Consider the following 22,255-nt stretch of genomic DNA (forward strand, 5'->3'; position numbering starts at 1 on the left):
ACGATTCACAAGCGTTACATATGTTTTTTTTTAAGTGCAGATCTGGTAACCAATGCTCATTGGTTTTTATGCTGTCAACACAAATGCAACAGTTTTACATGACACTGCGAACATACTATAGTATACAGTGAACATGTCCGGTCACAAATTTAATCAATTAGTTCAATTGATGGTCCTTGTGCATTACAGATTACCGTTCAGAGTTTGTACAATGTCGTCACAAAATGTACACCGTTTCAAAGAGGGTTATAGATACGACCATTGAGCCTGTAAAATCTTTGCTTTGACTTGTTTAAATATATATAATTTCCTGTTTTGCAATTAAAGTGCGTTTTTTTTAAATATTTTTCCGTATTTGTGAGTTGAAATTGCATTGAATTTTCCCGTGTCAATCAAGTTTTCTACGGTTCGATATCAAATTATTTTCTCGTTAATTGTTTGATCATTGGTATTTATAATAACTGGAAATATTTTTTATATGTTCACATAATTTGAAACTTTTTCCGATAAATAAATATTTCAGCACTTTGATAGGATGGTTTGGAATATTCAGGAATAGATACCATTAGACTTTGGACCAAATTAGTCCACTCCATCCTGGTCTTATAGTAAATAGAATTTTACTTTACCGCGGCGTATTCGCGACGTAATTGCGGCAGGGTAACCACCCTTTTTTATGTTGGCAGTTTTTCTTAAAAACCTAAATAAATATTTTTTTTTTATTCTAAATTAAAAAAAAAATTAAATATTCTGACGACCTAACTTACACAACCAAGCCAAAGAGAAGACCGATGGAGTGTTACCGTTTTCTAATAAAAAAAATGTGTGGGTTTGAGTCTTCAATGGGTGATTCTTTCATTTCGCTTATAGTGAAAGTTTATTGCGTCTACTTCATTGAATTTTCCATAGAGGGCACTATACATGGAAAAGCTTCAAAAGTTCCATTCAACAAAGAACTTCAAAAATATATTTTTTTATTATGCGCTTTTGGCAGCCATATTTTAAATTCTATTTGTCTGAAGAATATTCAATAAGATTTAGAATTAGCTTTTCTAAAAATAAGAAGCTTGTATGTACAATTTGGAGATAGCAATTTTATGGAGCCAACATTCGATTGTCTACGTATTATAGATTATACTAATATAATAGAGGACTTTTCGACGTTTCTCAAAAATAAGTTTGCATTACATAATCATACAATGGATCGCATGCGATATCAGCAACATATGAAAAAATTTGCGATGCGATTATGGCTTATTTACAAAAAACTTGTATTCAGATGTATTTGAGCCTTTGTTTGCTGTGAATGGTGTGTATATATACTTACATACATATGTAATGCTGAAGCTGAGTGTGTCATTTTGTGTTGGCGGCAGCTATGCAAGTGTATGCAGTATATATTCGAATTGCGCATAACAATATATTATTGCGTTAACACAAACACATCTTAAAATTAATATGCTAAACATCGTCCAACGTTTCGTTTTTTTTTTAAATATTGTTCATTCATTGCTGTTTTAGCGTGTTTTCGTATTCTGAAGCATAAAGCATTCAACTTGACCAACATTCATCGAAATGACTTTTAAATTCAAAGTAGAAAACCGAAATCTATTTCCGTTCTTCGGTTTTAACACTTCTGTGTGCATACAAAACACAGGCGTCGTTCAAATACATTTTCAGAAACCCTATGTATGCCAAAACATCATACATGCCAAAATATCGAATTTGAATCGGTCTATAGACTAAAACCAATTTCAAATCATTCAAAAATGTATTGTATGCATGAGCCTTTGAGTCTGTTAGCGAATTCAAAGTATTTTTTTACAAACCACTAATACCATTTAAAAAAAATAGTCTGACTAATTGGAATTTTGTTATATGCTTTCTGATAACTAATGAAGGTAAAGTTTATCTAACAGCTAGCCTATGAATTTTTAAGAAAATATTGCAAAAAATCTTACAAAGAATCAAATCAGAATAAATTTATACATAGATATTTAAAAAAATATTAGCAAAGAGGTCGAAATAGGTATCAAACATTTGAAATGCATCACAAAATAACATAATAACAAGAAAATCAGTAACAGTAGCAGCAGCAGTAGTACAACTTAAATACGTTTTATGCCAAGTTTAGCGTTGGCTGACGGTGACAATGCCAGAAAACCAGAACAACATCGTAATAATATCGAATGTATTTGTATACAAAGCATATATAAAATCATAATTCAACCAGAAAACGAAACGAAAACGAATAACCAGTTCGATTGAGAATGAAATAGAATAAACTGAAGGAAGAATATGAGAAAAACACAACGAAACAAAACAGAATTAGTGCAAATACAGACCCCACCGTGGTGTTATACGACAACCTATATATTCTTGGTGTTGCTGCTGGTCAGAAACGTTGTCGTTGTCGTTGCTTTTGTTGTTCATTTCGTCAAATATTTCTTTCGATCGTGCGTCTTCGTTTTTTTTTTCATATGTATTTTGTCTCATTCTGACTCGTGATATCAGTCGAATTAGAATCGTCGTGTTATGCATACTTGTACATGCAATGTATACAATAGAGGCCCGTACGTTCATGTAGTATGAATGCTAATATTATATTCCCTGAGCTCCCTTTTATTGTGTCTGTTGTCGTTGTGTATAACTAGCGCATACATCCACATTCTTATGCCTGCTGCTGTGCCTTTCAGGCAACGGAGAAGAAATAGAACAATCCTACCATTGAATTGGAATACATATGAGTAATCTAACAACAGTGGATGCTAACGCGCGCTCACAAACGTGCACACGGACACAATAATAAAGACATACACTCTTACATATACATGTATATATATACATAAATACGTACATACATGCACACAAATACGTATACAATGTTAGCAACGTTCTAAATCTATGTGTGTCTGTAAAAACACAATCGTATTCAAGCAAAAATGCGACGAACGAATATACGATACGACGATTGTGTCATGTAGTTTTGTCTGATTTATACTCGAATACACGGAGTGTAAGTGGCCTACAGACCTATATCTACATTTTGACACACAAACTTTTGATTTTCATTTTCACAAAAATACCAATTGAGAGGAAAAAAAGAAAAAGAATTATAAACATATAAATTTTGGTGAGCTAAAATACCATTAAAATCGAGCAAATACAATCAATTTATCAGTTAAAAATAATAATGAACAGTGGAAATATCACATATAATTTCGGATCGTTGCAAGATGACAAAAAGACTTTGAATTGACATTAATTATTATGAAAATCAAGTGAAAATTTTCAAGGCAATAAAAAATGTTGTCAATGTGTTGAGCGGAACTGACATTTGATCCATGTTGTGAGTGTTAAAAATATTTGATTGGGATTTTTCCAAAAGCTTTTTTTTTTGTTTAAGCTAAGTCGCACGCGTTTTTAGTTTTCTTATTTGATTTTTTGTTCATCTAACATAGTGTCAGTTGTGGAGGTCGGATATATTGATCAAGATTCAATGTTAAGACCAATTGTTATGTGTGTGTATATATGAAGAATCGGTTTGTTTGTTTGTTTTTTATTTTTATTCAAATGGTCCAATGAAAATAAAAGTTGGCTTCTATTCGTGACACAACTATTTTACGTATAAAGAAAATTGTGCGTGAGCATGTGTACTTGTTTTGATTATTCGAGTTACATGAATATGAATCGTTGCGGCGAAAGAGTAGCTCTTATTTTTCTCCAAATAATACTGCAACATGAAGTTTTTTTCACACGGTTTATTTGTTGTAATACAACAAATAAACTATTCATAAAAAAAATTATGTTGCAGTATTATTTGGAGAAAAATAAGAGCTACTCTTTCGCCGCAACGATTCATATGTCTAATCGAATATTCTAACCTATCGCACATAATACATTAATAAAAAAGCAACAACAACAATAAAAACAATAACACAACGAAACACAGAGTCATAACTAAAAAAAAATATTATAGCAGAAAGAAACCCGACGATAACAACCACCAAAAAAGATATATTAACTCAACAAGCAAGGGCGCACGATACACACAAATAAAGCAGTAAAAATCCATATTTATCGTCTTCGAAGTGGAAGATTTGTAGAGAAACATTCAAGAGCATATCGTTATACGCGTTAAACGTAGTGGTACGTTGTGTAATGAACGAATGAATGCTAAAGGTGTATTCGACTTCACATATATGTATTCTATACGACTAAATTGGTTACATCAATGTTGTTATTTATCAACACAAACAGAATAGTGGTGTCTCGTTATAAAAAAAAATCTCTAACCGGCTATACATCAATTTCCTAACAGAAGTCGACAAATTTGGCTAATATGGTGAGGACGCAAGTAAATCGGAAAGAGGATTTAACATTCAAGTGCTAATGATTTCGTTTCTATTCCTTGAAAAAGAGAGTGAACGCAGAAAATATGAATCAGGATTGTTCAAGCACACCACCTCAATACATAAAACAGCTAAAAAAATAAGATTGATATGTTAATAAGAACAAAACATTATTGGCAATAAAACATTTTTACCTGCACACATTTGAATATATACAACGATTCATAGAAGAAATACATCAAAACATTATCAAGTGTTTAAAAATATAATCTTAGACAACAGCAACAACAATACTGCCAACAGTATGGCAGAAATGTCTTACAGTCTTTATTTCATCAGCATAAGTATCATCATCGATTTACTTCAATTTCGGCATTCATTATATTTATCCTTTTAGTGGGCATTTTTTATTGTCTGTCCTCCATCCGTCCCTCTTATTCTATTCCAATCTCCTTATCTTTCTCTGTCTCTCTCTCTCTCTCTCTGTGTGTGTGTGTTTCTGTTTTTAGAGTGTGCGTGAATAAATAAACTATCACTTTTGCCATTTGTATCCTCCACGTACAACGAACGAACGATTTACATCATATACATATTAGGATGAATTCTCGCGTATTGTATGTGTCTACATTGAGTAGTGACGAACGTGGAGAAGAAAAGAATCAAGACGAGTGATATAATGTTTTTTGGATTTTCTCTCTGTATGCAAGATCTGCGATCAGGTCTACGAGTGCCTTTGTCTCTTGAAAATCTTCGTCGATAAAGTTGTTATTTATTGAGAAAAACATATTTATGCTCTTAAAAATCCGATAAAAGAGAAGTTTCATTTTCCGGTTATAACTTTGTATTCAAAAAAATTAATTTGTCGTCAAAAATTAAAGGAATTTCGATAAATGCTATTTAAAAGAAGTAGATTTTCTACAGTAAAAATCATGTGTGAATACTAAAAACATGAGCTTTTTAAAAATTAATATTGAAAATTCAATCAAGAGCTGTCAATATATAAATTGAATGCTTTAGAATAAAAACAGAATATTCAACAGATTCACATCAAAGCGAAACTAGACGTTCGTTTTATATAGATTTATTGTTGTAATTTATATAAATATGAAAAAACGTCTTTTTTCGCTTTGATATGAGACTGTCTGAAATTGGACATCAAAGACTGCGCACTTTGCATATTATATGGGTTTACAACAAAAAAAAATGTTCAAGTACACCTTTTTTAATAAAGTCTTTAGTAAATTACACACAAAATCGAGTATATCCATAAGATTAGATTATAACAATTTTGACATGTGTATAATTTTGAACATGCATCCAAAAACAATACAAAATTAATTTTTATGCAATGCCGATCTGCATGTGCAACAATTCCTATCATTCATTGTAAATCCGTCAACTCCGTAAAAGTATATTTATTTTTATAAATTCCAAACTGGCAAAATGAAAATATCATTAAATTTTGCTAATCTCGAGGTTATTTTGTTACGTGATTAAATGTTTACCAAAAAGGCTTAAGATATGCACAAAATTTTGATAAAATGGTAAAATACATCACAATTTACAGAATTCGTTGGACATTTAGAGAAAATAGAGTAGTCAAAAAAAATGCACAACACATTCGCTGTTTTGTTGTTGTTTACATTTCATGAATGTTTCTCTAGCAAACAAAGTAATATACAGAACACATCTGACATTACATTGTCAAGAAGAGTCTGGGATTTCGAACTCAATACTGAAACAAAAACAGCAAAAATGTATGCGCGATTCAAAAGCAATAAAAATAGCATAGTAGTGAGCAAAAGAGAGACAAAAATGGCAAACCATCATTTGATTGAACGGGCGTTTTAGACAGCATGAAAAAGACGCCAATATCATGACAACGAAGAGTATACACACAACAGAATAAGAATAAGAATTTAAAAAAAGAATAACAATATACCAGTTTTATGGATGGAATACAGCTCGAAACAGTTGCTCGCGCTCGCACTCTCGCTCTCATTCAAATACATTTTGGATGAGACGGTTTTTGCGTTCCCTTTCATTCATGCCAATTTTCCTTTTATAAATTGTAATTCGTTTTCAGTGTATATGAATGAGTAATAATAAGTCGTCGGCTGCATGGGCTATGATCAATCATTGTTGAACGTACATATAAATGCGTATAAGTCTGTTGAGTTTAGCTAACAACACAGCCCATGCGTAGCTCCTCAATTTTCTTAGAATTCATAACAATTCATTGGGCTAGTCAAATCTGTGGACCAGTGAAATAAGAATAAACAAATATATGCAAAAGTAGTGGTGAGAACTTGAGTTCATTAAAAAAAAGAACACATCAAAGAAAAAATAACACAATCAAAAATATAAATAAATAGTATTTTTTCTCTTCGTGGATATGGAGTTTTAACACATACATCGATATAACGTAAAAATTCAAGTATGTTCTGCCGTTTGTTGTGTCTCGCTTACTTTGGTCTTGCGTTGGCTTAAGCAGTATTGTGTTGCGTTGTTCATACCACAATATATGTAGTGTGTCACGAATTTTTACGTGTATTTATGGTCAATATTAGATCAGGTCTATGTTCATATATACTAACGATGAAGTAACGATTTCGTCACAATACGTACCAGTAATATATGCCACTGACATATTACTTCTTCACACGACCTACAAAATTTTGAATATAAGCTAATTTCTTTTTTTTTTAATCAAATATGTAGATCATAATAACAAATCTAAACTTGAATATCAATTGAATTTTTGCAGGTTACATTTATATGGGATCAACGGATGGGAGGCTTATGCGCAATCGACATCGTAGAATTGTAAAATTAGTGAAAAAAACAACGATAACAGTTTATACAAAAGAAAAATTTATACGCAAAATAAAGAGTTTCCAAATAATTGAAACTTGTGGTGACTTATACTTTAGATTTCTAATCTCTTGAATAAAATGGACATAATCGTTACCATTCAACTATAACTAATTGCATCTCATCAATATTCAAGTGTGTTTCGAATGGTACTGAAACTAATGATTCAATAATATAGTGATAATAGCACGTTAGAAGAAATACATCAAATTAGCGCACTTTACAAATGAAAAACATAAGTCGGATGCTCAAAACAGTCAAAACATTCAAATGTCCGAAACTCTTATCACCGTTGAAAATAAAAAAAAACATCACTTCAAAAGTGATAGCTTGTGAATTGAGAAGACAAGGTGAAACGATACAAAAATAAGTCATCCTATAACGATAGTCTCAATGCAAGAAGAACGCGAAAACGATAATATAACTACGACCACAGACAGTGAAACTGCGGTAGCGACATTGCACTACATATTGTAACGTGAACACTCATGAGAAGAAATTTCAAATCCGTTCACAAAGTCTCTTCTAGTGTGTCAGCAGTGTGTACGAATTTACCATAAATATTAAATAAGTTCGCCTCCGTTGCCATTTGATTCAAACTGATATATTTAGTTTCAGGTTCGCTCTATTCTCTCCTTGTATATATACACACACACACACACACACACACACACACACACTATATACAAGAAAACTCAGAGAATTTTAGTATATAGAAAAAAGAGGAGCATCTAGTCGACATGCTGTACATGCTCTGCCGTTGTGGTTGCTGTTGTTGCTGCTGCTGCTGCTGTGAATGATGATGTGCACATGGATCGTCCACATTCGATCCCAAATCGTCAGTATTCGCACTCAGACGGATATATGTATATAATATATATTTATATATGCGTACCAATATAACAAAGAATAAGTATATATCGCAGCGACGCGAATACATTCGAAGGCGAGAAACTTGAAAATTTGAAGCTCCAACCAGTCGAGAGTGCAAGAGCAACACGCGTACTTGTCAATTGGATTTCTGGTGTTCTGGTGTAGTTCAACTTAATCTCTCTTCCATCAGTTGTGTGTGTCTAGTATCTGTGATTCGCTTTTAGCGGGATTGTATATAATTTGATGTAAGGATAGTTGTAACGAAAGTGGTAGAAAACTAAAAAAAATAGGTAACAGTCAGCCAGCTACCTAATATTAAGTATCAACAAACAACGAGGGAAAGAGAACAAGGGGAATAAATATCACGCCAGCATCTCGACACATTTTTGCGTGTACATTAAAATACCAAATCAAAACACCAACTTATCACAAATATACACTGATTCAATAAAAAAAGGAATTGAATCGTTTTGAAAGCTTATCCTATTCATATTTTCAACAGTATCAGTGCTTGTGTGTACTACAAATACACACACCCACACGCAAAGTCACAAAGAGCGAAGAAACCCCCAACTACAACAACATGATGCAATGGTTGAACTGAAAAAGAATTTAGTTCAATTGAACTTAGATTGTGGAATCATGTAAACTTAATAAAAAAAACTACAAAGAGAAACAGCAAAAACGAAATTCAATAATTAATCTGAATTGAAATCTCTCGTCGCCGATTTTTGGTTTTCCTGTTACAACGACAACAAACAAATGGAGCTGTCACTCTACATAAATAATAAGAATAATAATAACAACTATAAAAAAATACAAAAAATACATACAATGAATTGAATAATCTCTGAGAAAGTGTAAAGTGTTAAATTTATATTAAAAGTACAAAGGTGACAAATACCGTCTCCGGACGATAAAAAAAGGAAATTATTTAATATCTGCTTTAATCTGTGATTCATCTTAGATCATCAAATCAAAATGAGAAAAACAATGCACGAAGATCATAAAATTCACCCAAATTCAACGATTGTCGTTCTAAGCAATGTAAGCTTAAGTACGGCAGCATCGACAACAGTGAACAATGTCAGTATTGTCGGTGGAAGTGGTGTTGGTAATGTTATTGCTAGCGGTAGTGAGCACCTTATAACTGATACAAACAGTCAAATTGATAGTATACTAGGGGATTCAGTAAAGCTTAACTTGGATGCATCCGATAGTCCACACACAACAACACAATACTTCTTCAGTACAGCTACACCGATTGTTACCACATCCACCATTAATCAGCTGCAATCGAACAACAATACAATTTTAATTGAAGATACAAATGCTGATATAATCGTATGCAATGGAGACGATACACTTACAGTTACATCGGGTGAACAGCAAACCTTAAGGTAACTTAAGCATCATATACCCATTACAATCAAATATGTCTTCTGTAGACAGCAACCTTTTTTTTATCCAACGTCCAATGTAGTCGAAATGATTTTAATATTTCTTCTTCACTATCAAGCACCTCATGTTCAACTTCCTCGTGTACAACTTCTTGTAGCACACCATACGTGATATTTGAAACGAATGGTTTGCCGTATGTGCAACGAACGATTGTTTCAGAGCGCGATGCATCAACAGCTACAGCATGTATCGATGACAGTGGCGGAGGTACTTCAATCGACAATAATAATATTGGAGATGACGATGACGACAATAACGGAAATGACCATATTCTAAAGAGAAGCTCAACTTCAGTTCTTCAAAGGCATTCATTCGAAGATGTTGAAGGTGTCATGGAAAATGAAAACGACGACAACGACGAAGATGAAGCATCCCAAGGTATTTATTACACACTTTTGCATCATTATTATTATTAAACAATTCGAACAACATATAAGGGCTGTTGCATTGCTGTCAACTACAATTCACACCTAATGAGCCAAGAGCCATAAATTTTGATGATTCTTACGATAAATTTATCTGTTTCGTTCTGTCAAGATTTTCATCCATGAAAATATTGATTTTTTTAATAATAATACATCGCCAAAAATTGGCTGATTCTATTTTAACGAAAAAAACAACCGAAATATTTACGATATACCAAAAGAGACCAAAAACTTTTTGATAAAATAAAAAAACATCTATTGAATTTACGATTACAAAAGTCTCAAAAATGCGCTTCATTATTAAGCAATCGCATCACGAAATTTCACTATGGAATGTCAAAATGTTCAGACAGGCTCTGTTTACAAACATATATAAATTCGAATTAATTCAACTTTTTTGTGGCAAATACTATATCACATTTATAATGGCAAAAGACATCACCCAAATCCATCTAGTCTTCGCATTTTTGGTGAAATATGGGCAATTAAACCTTTTTCAACGATTTCAATCATTTTTTTTTTTTTTGCTTGGTCGACTTTTAAATATGTCAAAATTGTTTGCCAAACATACAGTAAATTATGATTTGCAAGTTGATGAATGAATTCAATTCGAAAAATCTTAAAATATTCCAGAAAGGTATAAAAGTATCATATTGGGTGAATGCATTAAAAAAGGAAATTAGAATAGATGTCACCACTTGCGATTGCGTTGTAGTAGATCAATGACAGATACGTCATTTGAAAGGCCTATTCAAATATTGTCAAAATCAGTCAAGAGTGTTTCATTTGTTTGTGCGCATCATATTTTTTTCAACGATGGAAAATTTTGAAAGTTGGAGAAAAAAACATAATTCGCGGGGGGCAAAAATGATAATGCCACAAAATGGATAAAAATGTTATTCGAGCACAGTGTTGTCACTGATAGTGTAGAATGGACCTTTCTCAATAGCTTAGAGCAAAAAAGAAAAAAATCGATTCAAGCCAACCATAAAAAATCGGCTGGGGGGAAACTACCCCTCAATTTTGGGGACTTTTTAAATATTCGATCCAGTCGGAAGAATACTGTGCATCAAAAAATGCTGAAACTTATCTGATATGATAGAAATGGTGTCTGCCAATAATAATTAGTCGATTTTAGTCCGTTTCGAAAGTAAAAGAAACGAAAAAAAGCAAATTTTTTCTGACTTTTTGCACACCTGGTCCAGAATAAGATGAGCGCAGTTGGAGAGAAGCGTCTTTTACTCCCCGGTATGATCAATAGACATTGCCCTTTCAGAATTGTACCCACTTGGATCGATTAAATGTCGTGTGCCTGATTGGCAGCTCTCTATTTATGGAATAGCCCAAAAAAGGGTCAATGAATACATAACCTCAAAGGACGAAGAATCATTTCGACCCGATTTTCGTCTTTTAACTAAAATATGGACAAAAGTAGTGGCTAGCGATGGACAATACTTTCAATAAGATTTTCTTGCAATTTTATTTAAGTAAAGCATTCTTTTCTACCAAAAAAATTCCCTTTTTTAATGCATACACCCAATATATTGTGTGTTCCGATTGCCCTGCACATTTATTCTATGACACGTCAAATAATTATTATAAAAACAAATTTATTAAAACAAAAAAGAAACAACAACAACATCAGAGGTGTAATGGTGTTGTAAAAAATAATTGATTTTACTTGTCATTAGAGTCAAACATAAACAACAACGACACAACGGATCTAGATATATAACCACTATTTTGATTGAATGAAATGAATTTACTCAAAATATTATGTCGGCTGTTTAATTCAGTAGTGTTTGCACTTTGCCCCATTCAATTCGAATAATAATTTGTTGATAGTAAAAACACTGACATTCGGTACAAATTCAAGGGAAATGAGCAATACAAACGAAAGTTTAGTTCTGTTGTCAGTTTTTATCGTTTCACTGTCGCTTGTATGTTCCATTATTGCGTGCTTTTGCATTATACGTATTTACACTCGAAATGGAGACAGTGTAATGAATGGAAGCGGACGTTGTATTTAATTCTCTTTAGAGTCAGTGTGGCATTTTACGATTCTTCTAACTCTGACGATGAACAACGCTCATATTTATATGAGTTCGTTTATTCTCTGTTTTTCGTGATTTTTAGCGAATACATATAAAACAACCATATAATTACAACCATTGCGTTTTATTTTTTCTACCATACTACTAGAGAGACAGTACGTATATTGTATGAAGAAGTGAATAGAAAGGTTTGCACTGTTATTCGAATACTGTTTTGCAGTTTTGTATTGCGTCATCGACACTCACACATATACGTCTCTCATTGACGCAGCTCAATTTTTATTTTCATTTATTACAAATTCGTTAGCGTTGTGAGTTATTCTCTTTCGAGCAAATATTCTACATCGTTTATGGCGGCATGTACAGTGCATGTGAGTAGACCGTGCATCACATATTATGTATATGTATGAATAAAAATGAATGCATACAAAAAAAATGTGGTGCTGTTTGTTATGTAGCAAATATATTCAAGGAAGTAATAACATAGCGGAGAGTAGTAAAGGTTGATTTACGTTGAATGTATTTTCAAGCCTGGCATAGCCTGACGTTACTGTCAATGTATATATGAATATATATATTTTTTTTCAGGTCATCACATCTTCTTTCATTGCAAAAATGAGTTTCATTCTCTTAACCCTCCCTTTCATAATGTTATTCTACTTAAATATTGTTGTTATCAAATAATTAAAAATATTCGTTTATTTATCATGATAAATTCAAATTGGTAAAAATTATCCATGCCCTGTATATTTTGCTCAATTCAAATCTTATCTGCTTTATCTACAAATTGAAGAGCGTTTGATCAATGTCTTGTGTATTCGATTAATGATACGCTTTTAGTATTTGAACGAACTTATTTATTCTGGACATTGTGACAGCAGATTGCATAATATTTCGAAATAGATGAATGTTTTATTTATTTAATAGGTTAATTCATTTCGATGGTATTTTTTATTCCACTCAATAATCCCAATTAATATTCTATTTTCCATTTTGAGATTTATGCAAATCTTGGCATAGCTCATAATAATTTATCCAATCTGAAATCTTGATGTGCATTGTTGCACCAGCAATGACATGAAGCAGTAAATCATTAAGAAAAATAAATGTGCGATTCGAGGTTCTTTGTTTTGATGTTTTAATGTCATTTTGTGCCTAGATGCACTATTTATTTTTTGTCCCCACATTGGAATTTGAGAATTTTAATTGCTGCTTATATTTTGGAGAAGGCCCAAGAACATTTATTACAGCAAAAGAAAAAATATTTTCTTCTCGAATCGCATCGTATTTAGTGTTTTACTGTTCATCAGTTTCGTTGTATTTTCCCCTTTCATTTCTACATGTGTGAATTTGTTATAATTGTATTCGGCTGTGAACCGTCATCCATTTATCGTGTGGCAAATAAGACGAATATATATCATTAAGACATTGAATGAACGCAGCGAAAATACAAAAATCCTTACATCAAACAAATTTATAAAAGCGCATATTGCTTTTGTGACACAAAATTTGTGTATATCAAACCACTCCAAAATGATTTATTTATATTACATACGCCGCCTTTAAACATTTGATGAGCACATATTTACGACATATGACGTTCAAACCCCATAAAATTCAAGCAATACTTAATCTTTGTCGTTGTCGTCGTAATATTGCTTTATTTCGTTCTTTGCTACCGTGCAATGATTTAATTTGACCAATAAATTCCATCAAGTTTCAATTGAATGTTAAAATATTTGCAAGAAAAAAAATCATAAAAATTTATATTTATTTTCAAACATCGAAAACGTTCAACGACGTCAAGGCGTCTTAACTTAGAAATGCAACAGGAGAAATTCAGTCCAAGTATTGCCATGAAAAAGTAATTTTTCACGTTATCAAATTCAATAGAGCATTTTGCGACGAACGCATTGCAACCTATTTCATGCGACATAAACAAGTAACGAAATCCGTTGTTCCATGTGCTTTTCGTTGAGTAACACTACATAAAATGAAAGTTATAAAATGGGGCATCCTAATAAAATCCATGTACTTAAGACCGAAGCGAGTGTGCAGTGCATTTTTTATAAGGAAAATGTGGAAACGAAGCACAGCGGCGCTTGGTATTGATTCATTTATTGGGTTAGTAGGTTAATGGGGTGACATTGAAATTTTCTATTTTTCGTGTATTTGCGTGAATGCTCCAGTTTTTTTTTATCAAATAAAAAAGGACGAAATAGTCGTAAAGGTCGCATGGATTAAGTTTGGTCATATTATGTCTTTTTTTAATATAGTTGTGCAAAAGTTTGAAATCCGATACAGGAAAGGGGAAAAAAATTATAATTGTTCATACTGGTAATACTGCAGCAGAGTTTCAGTTATCTGAAAAGAGTCCAATTAATCTAAGTTAAAAATGATTAAACAACGACTTAATAACAAAATAACTGACCTCGGATCGTTCTTTAATTCCAGAAATATCTATTATTCGTTTTATCGTTCATTCGTTCTTTATTTTATACGAAAATACCATAGTTTAACTATGTATTTATGTAAAACAATTTATTGCAATGCAATATATGATGCTGCACAAAGTTTTGTATCATATAAAATGTTAAAAGTGTCGGACGAAATGTTATCGCATATTTTGCCTACTTTCGGGCGTTATAAAATCGCTTTAAGCTTGTATTTATTAACAATGTGGCTGTGAACTGGAACTTTTTATTTTATCTTATATTTTTTTTATCGAATATAATATGAGTCGCAGTCTTAGTTGATTTTAAATTAATTCAATTAATTAAATTAGCGATATTTTTGATGAAAATAATTTATAAAATTCGGCATAAAATGTTATTCTCATAATACATTCTCGAATAATACAAACAAGAATGGTATTAGAAATTTTCCGAATACTCAATAATTAGTTAATGTCTGTTTTCGAAATTATTTATCTGAAAGTTGTATCACTGTGAATACGTTTCTGCTGGTCTGATCAAAATTCAAAGTGATCGAAAGCCCAATTTTCAATTGAAGCAATTCAAGAAAAATTTCAGAGAGATAGAAAAAAATAATTGAAATTTTTATGGAATATAAGCAAATTTATTCCGATCTAACAAAATATATAATCGTGCATTCGATTGACGCAAAAAAAAAAAAACAACAAACGCAATGAAAACGAAATGAAAGAAGGAAAACAGAAAAACGGCTAAAAATGTATACACAATTTGCAACGATTCTCGCTTTTGTTTTTAACATGAAACACATCGTTGGAAAAGTCAGTCATGGCCACTGTGTTAGTATGTCAATGTCTGCTAGTTCGGTTATTATTTATTTGTTGTTGCTTTCGTGCTATCGCCGTAATTTGCGCTGCTGACTTCGCCCCCCAGTAATTTTTGTGAGCAGCGTATATCTATATATAATGGCACAACGCTTCGCTTACTTTTTTTTAACTCTTTCTCAGTCTAGTCAGTATTTTATCTACATATTGATAATGATATTTACTAGATTTTTTTTAATATTTCATGTCATCTTTGACTAATATGAATATGATAGTGTGAAAACATAAAGCATATAATAAGCATATTAAATAATGTAAAATTATGGTACGCTTATGATTCTTTTATGAAGTATTTTTTAGAATATTCCGCATAGAGTATATGAAATTTAATGCAGTTCATATTTTGTATGATCTGAAGTCCTGTCCATGGCCCATCCTGTTTTAATTTCAGTAGCATACATAATTCGTATTAAATAATCTTACCTTAATGTAAGAACAGTTGGTAAATATTGCTGTACATAATTTTACCATTTCATTACGTTCATTTTTATCATCTTCTTTTTCATCACCTTCAATGCCATTCGTACATACGAATACGCACCCAGAGTAAACTAATGTCAAATTATTCACTCCGGCATTTCCATTTCGGTATGTATTCTGGTTTACGACAATAATGTTTTCAGATTTTGCTGTGTGTTTTTTTTGTTCGTCCAATTCTTGCAGATTTTACTCTTTGACTGCTCTACTTTGGATTTGTTTGTAGTTATTTGCTTTTTTGTAACTATCCATGCGGGTCATTCATGTTTTTGTGCATAGTTTTTTGTAATACGAAGAAAACGCAGTATTATACGCCACAAATAGAGTTGATATTTTCGTATACTATTTGGAATATATTTTCTTCATATTTTTTTGGTAGTGTATCAATGTAAATCGCTGTATTAAATCTGGTTGCGTTTAAATAGCTAGCGTACTCGTGACCTACTTTCCATATAATCCTTTCTAACACGTTCTCTCATACATATACAAATGTTTTTTTTTTTTTTTAATTTCTTCATTTCTTGAGTAATTTCACTCATGAAATAGACATCTCTTCAATATTCAATCCGAAATTTACTTAAATGCCGTTCCAACTTATTTTTCTGGGTTTACTAATCAGTTGTGTTTGTGGTAAACGTAAGATTTTAAAATATTTGAACAAAGTCCGGTAAATCCGAAATATTTTTCGAAATGTATAACAGTGCCATAATATGTGAACAAATATTTTTCATTGAAAGAAGTATTTCCGGTTAGAGCAACCGGAGAGCGTTAGCGATATTACATTGAATTTCGTGAACTATGTTCATTTTATTTTTATCAGATGAACAATGTTAATGGAATATTTGCATTAAAAGCATCAAAGCATAAAGTACAACAACAACAACAACAACAACAATCATTTATAGACCGATTTTACCTTTCGGTGTGTGGTCTTTTACGTAACGACTAGCCTCAAATTCCTCTAACAATTCCTCTCCAAACTTCCCTATCGAGAGCCAGGTCTTGAGTTTCTCTACATCAATCATACCCTCTAACATCCAAATCAATTAACATCATACACATTTAACCGAATCCAAATAACGTCTACAAGGTCTTCCCCTATTTCTCGATCCATCTGAATCAGCATACAAAACCTTCTTCGGCAAACGAGACTCATTCATACGTTGGACATGACCAAACCATCTCAATTTCTTGCTACATCATCAACCGACTCAACATTCAAATCATCTCGAATTCTTTCATTTCTGAAACGATTTTCCCATTGATCCCTACGCGATACTCCAGAAATCATTCGCAAAACTTTCATATCAGCCACTTCCAAACCATAAATTAAATTTTGAGAATCGACCCAGCTCTCGCTTCCGTAAAGGATAGTTGGTCTGAAGATTGACTGATGAATCATCAATTTCGTCTCCGTACTCAACTCACGTTTATTGAAAACGTGTGATCTAAGTTGCGCTACTACCTTATTTCCATTCATTCTATGGTGTTCAAACTCTTTATCAAACTTGCCATCTTCAGAGAAGATGCAACCCAAATACTTGAATTGTGACACTTGTTCAAGCAAGTTTCCATTCAATTCGCATTGAATAGTTTTTCGAGTTTTACCCACATGCATAACCTGAGTTTTCGAACTGCTAATTGTCATTCCAAAGTAAATGGAAATGAAAAGGATTTTAAATTTTAATAAGAAAAATTGCATTTCATCTGGCATTAACATGTTATTTCTATTCTGCGAAATATTTCAATTATATTTAAATCTATTTCTTATTTTAGCCATTTATTTGAATGTGCAAACACATTGAAAAGATCTCATCGGTTTTTCATGTTCATTATTGTTTTTATAGTAATATATTATAACAATCGTAAAAATTTCATGTTTATTGAATTTAAAGTGGCTGCCTCAAGGACTATTATTCGATTGTTTTTGCTAAAACGTCTTTTTTAATGTTTGTATCGTTGTCATAGTCGCTTTGTGTTTTTTTTCTTTCGTGTTTGCGTCTGTACACAATCACGTGCCGTTGCGCAATGTTGTCCATGGTTAATGTTGAAAACTTTTTGGTAAATTGTTGGCTCATATATATTTTGGAATCGTAGGTTTATATGTTTCTCTTTCACTTCACTTGCAATATTTGTTACAGTTTTTTTTGTTACTCGCGCTTATTGATGTACAAGTAGAAATTACAAAAAGGTAATGCTTGAAAAATCTGTGACGAAAAAAAAAAAACTAAAAATCAACAGTTAAAAATACAATTTCATATAGATTGTTATGCTTCCGCTTGTATGTACTATACAAACATTTAAAAAAAATTAATTAATATTCATATTTTGAAGAAGTGTGTGCACAAGAATATGCGTTTTATTCTTATGCATCACAAGTTGACCTATTTCTGTACAATCAATAAAAATTGAGTCACGACAAATTGTTTTTGTCTTGTCTTCACAATTTTCATGATCGCCTGGATTCGGCTACGTAAATGAAATGCAAAAGCATTTATTATCAGTACAATTTTATCGTTTCATTTTTCAGTGTTATTTATTTTGTTGTTGTTGTTTTTCTCTCGTTTTCATTTTCATTTGTGGCGCTCTATGTAAAATATTGCAAAAAGCAACAAAAAAAAACAATTCGCGATGGCATTGACACAGTTCTGATTTTCAACCCAGACCTACTGCACTAGAAATTATTTGCTTTGCCCTTGAATTGATTATAATTAAGCGTATGCAAGTGCATCTGTGCACACACATACACAAACAGTATGTCTATATTCTCTCCTTCTTTGTATATTGTTGTATAATAGCCAACGCAGTCGCGTAAAGTAAATAGTAGCAATTCGTATTTATGTTTTACTAATTTTGTTTTATCTAATTTTCGTTTGCTATTGCCCGTCTGAATTTTTTCTTGAAGAAATTTGTCAATCTATCGAATTCCAGGTGGATTTGTAATGAATATAATGAAAAAATAATAATAATATTATACAAAATGATGAGCGAAAATTCTAAAAATTAAATTGTTATTGTAACATGTGTTTTTACTATAATTAATTTCTATCGATTGGGGGATTTTTCAAAAACTAAAAATTCTCTCATCTGAACAACAAATTTCGTTTTTTTTTTTGCTCTTCACTTTTTTTGCGAAAATCCCTAGCAAATCGAAAAAAATTTCTCAGCCAAAAACCTCAGGAAATTACAATAAAATCGTTTTTTTTTTGGAAGTCACTTTTTGAGGCGAAAATCCCTAGCAAATCGGCCAAAAAAAGGTCTTCACTTTTAGAATCAAAAACCCTAGCTAATTCGAATAATTTTCGCGAAAAATTTTTTCTCATCCAAATCACAGGGGGGGGGGGGGTAAATCCCTCCTACCCCCTTCGCACATTACTGATTTAAATATAATTGACATAGAAAATTGCGAAAACAAAAATTATGCGTTTATTGCACAAATACAATATATACGGCGATGTTGTGAATAAAAAGAAAGAGATAAAAATAAATGACGACATAAAATCCATGTTCAACAAGGAGCTATATAGCTAGACGTCGTTTTTGTTATTACGGGAGACCTTTTGCTTCAACTAACATAAATTAAGCAAAGAAAAAGATAGAAAAGAGTAAAATACTACTACAACAACAAGCATATATACATGAATCGCTAAAATTGAGTCACTTTTATTGGCATTGGCATAGAGATAATGTATTATTATGTAATAGCATTTCAGTCGTTTATAATTTGTGTACACATTTTTTTCTTCTCTTTGCTTTTAACAACAAATACACGCCAGTTGAATTTAGCATAGACCTGTCAGCCAATGTACGTTCAGCTCTTCGCGTATTCTTTCACAATCTTGCGAAAATGCGAGTGAAGAGAGTGAAAACTGTAATATAATTAGTAGCTTGCCTCGTAGCAAACAACAGCACTATATTCGATTCAAGCGTTTTGAATGATCAACTAAAATGTTACGATCGACATTTCAGAAGCACAGTCATAGCAGTGCATGCACGTGAGCTTGATTGAGCTTAAACTACACTATGGCATTGTATTTCTTTTGTATATTTGTATGCAATATCGTACATTAAAATGCTAAAAACAGTATTCGCTGCTATTTGTATTCTTTTCCTTCATTTTATTTCACTCAGCTTTTCTAATCAGTTTCATTTTCATTGCGATTTTTCAATAACATTACGCTCATGGACATACTATTTTTTTTTCTTCTCTGTTTTCTATTTTGTTTTATTCGTCTATCCGTTTATTACATGGGCTTGAGTTGTTGTGAATTATATATCCATGGCATTGTGTGATAACGAATCTGGACAGGTCTGGTTCATCAACAACACATATAATTTATATTGAATTTGTTGAAAACTTGCATTTTATGTTCTCGATGTTGACATGATTATACAAAGACCATATCTCATGCGATACTTAAAATTTAAATGAACAAATGTCAAAGAGAAATTCTAAAACACTTGATATCCAACCAAAATTGTACTTTTTAGAAGAGAAAAACTCCGTTTCGTGTGGATATGATTTGGATTGATCAACAGTTTAATCCGAGATTCTATGGGATTGAGACTTGATCGTACCTTCAAATCGATTTTCAAATATAAATATCTCAAGAGAGAAGACATTGCATTAGTGAACTATAGCCCACAATTGAAAAAGAATTCTTATTTGTCTCTTTCATATCGGCTATGTTCAAATAAACTGTTTTGTCCTTTTTTATTTGAAAACATCCAATTATACGTTCCATCTTACGTATTCTAAAACATCTACAAAAATGAAATCATAAAGGCTAACAATTTACATTCACTTTAATGATTAATTTCCACATTTATCGAACCTGCAAGTTTACATCCATATTTTCATCATTTGGTAGCTCATTAGATAGGAGATGGTAAATATTATTTAATACCAATAGCTGCTTATTAGCAAGAAGAAAATTGCTTCACTAGAAATTTTGTATTAGTGTTTCATTATAGTGGCGAGTTGTCGTCATCGTCGTCGTCGTTTTCATCGTCATTCGATTAAACGTTTGGCATTGGTGTGTGTTACACATACATATTGTCTGAAAAATTTCTCGTCTACGTTAGCACGCGTTCAGTACTGAATATGCGCATTCAAAACGCACACAAATGATATCGTCCTTGGCCCACTAACACATTTTCGATGCTTCATTTTTTTTTCTCCTTTTTGTAAATGTAAATCATTTGCTATGTAATCAATGTAGAAAACGATCATATACGCGACTCGAAATGATGAAAGATTACAGAAAAGAAAAGTACATATTTGAAATTAAAAGGAAATGAGTTTTCGATCTTTACCGAATTGAAAGCCATACTAAAATTTCATATTTCATTCGATCGATTTTATCATGCATGGGAAAGATTAAAATATATGTGATAAATTAAGCATGTCATCTATAAATACTTCGATTTTATGATACTGTTTGTGTACTCTGGTTGTCGTGGAAGAAACGCAAAGCTTAGAAAAGCTATTGTAAAAGTATGTAGAACAAATAAGACAGACACACAAACAAACAAACAGACGATGATTGAATTAAAATTCACCTTCTACAAAGATTTGTAATTGTTTTGGCTATTTTCGTGTTTGCCAATGCTTTCACAAAAGTGCACATTAAGCACCGTTTAATTAGAGGGTCATTTATCGCGTCATTTCAACAATAGCGATCTTTTTTTTTTATTTGGCATTTGTTTCGATTTCATATCAAAACTAAAAGTGTTTCATGAGTAAGTTTCCATAAAATTTTGAATTTTAATCAACTCAACCAATAAAGTGCAATTCGGTGACACTTTCAGCGCTTTGTTGGCATTGTAACCAATGGTTCAATTAATAACATCTGACTAATAACACATATAAGCATAAGTCTGTTGGTTATATTTTTTTTAAATTGAATTTCCTCCGAAATCACTTGTCGACATTTGTTTCAAAAAATTAATTTTATTTTGGCCAAAATTTATTCAACTATGCCAACATAAAATTGGTAATGCCACTAATTGCAAGTTTTACCAAACATCACCTGCATATATGGATTCCACTCAGTAAATTAATGTAAAGTCAATTTGACAACTGCAATTCATCAGTGCCGTGTTACCTATTATTTTCGATTTCATTCGCGACATGCACATTGTCAGTTGATATACCAATATAATAAGCAATACCACGGTAGTCTGAACACAATATATATATATATTTTTTTACCTCTGAAATGCACCAACAACATTTACAATAAACTTCTGAAAAACACATTGCTTGTTTTGACACTTGAACAGTTCGATGTACAGTGGCGACTCCATTTTACACTGAATTATTACACGTTATAGTCAGCATATTCTGATTGAGTACGATCGCATTGATAATGAGGTCGTAATTTGAGGAAGAAGAAAAACGGAAAGTAATCAGATGGTTTG

General features: G+C 31.9%; 1 protein-coding gene across 4 annotated transcripts in view; it reads left to right on the forward strand.

The window, feature by feature from the left end:
- Nucleotides 1–2,974: 2,974 nt before the first annotated feature.
- The window catches only part of LOC116339307 (nuclear hormone receptor FTZ-F1-like), a 58,489-nt gene continuing 39,208 nt past the window's right edge, over nucleotides 2,975–22,255 (forward strand). For 2 of the 4 annotated variants that reach the window (XR_004200977.1, XM_031765108.1), the window contains exons 1-3: nucleotides 2,976–3,349; nucleotides 7,120–9,499; nucleotides 9,619–9,938. Coding sequence is in view for 1 of the 4 variants with exons in the window: in XM_031765108.1 (XP_031620968.1) it covers nucleotides 9,081–9,499; nucleotides 9,619–9,938 (739 nt within the window). In the remaining 3 variants the exon portion in view is untranslated. Of the gene's footprint in view, nucleotides 3,350–7,119; nucleotides 9,500–9,618; nucleotides 9,939–22,255 lie in introns of all 4 variants that reach the window. The other 2 variants (XR_004200978.1, XR_004200979.1) reach the window with 2 other exon arrangements.

This window comes from Contarinia nasturtii, unplaced genomic scaffold (genome assembly GCF_009176525.2).
Source record: "Contarinia nasturtii isolate CC-2019 unplaced genomic scaffold, AAFC_CNas_1.1 Cnas_scaffold_493, whole genome shotgun sequence".
Taxonomy (NCBI): Eukaryota; Metazoa; Arthropoda; class Insecta; order Diptera; family Cecidomyiidae; genus Contarinia; species Contarinia nasturtii.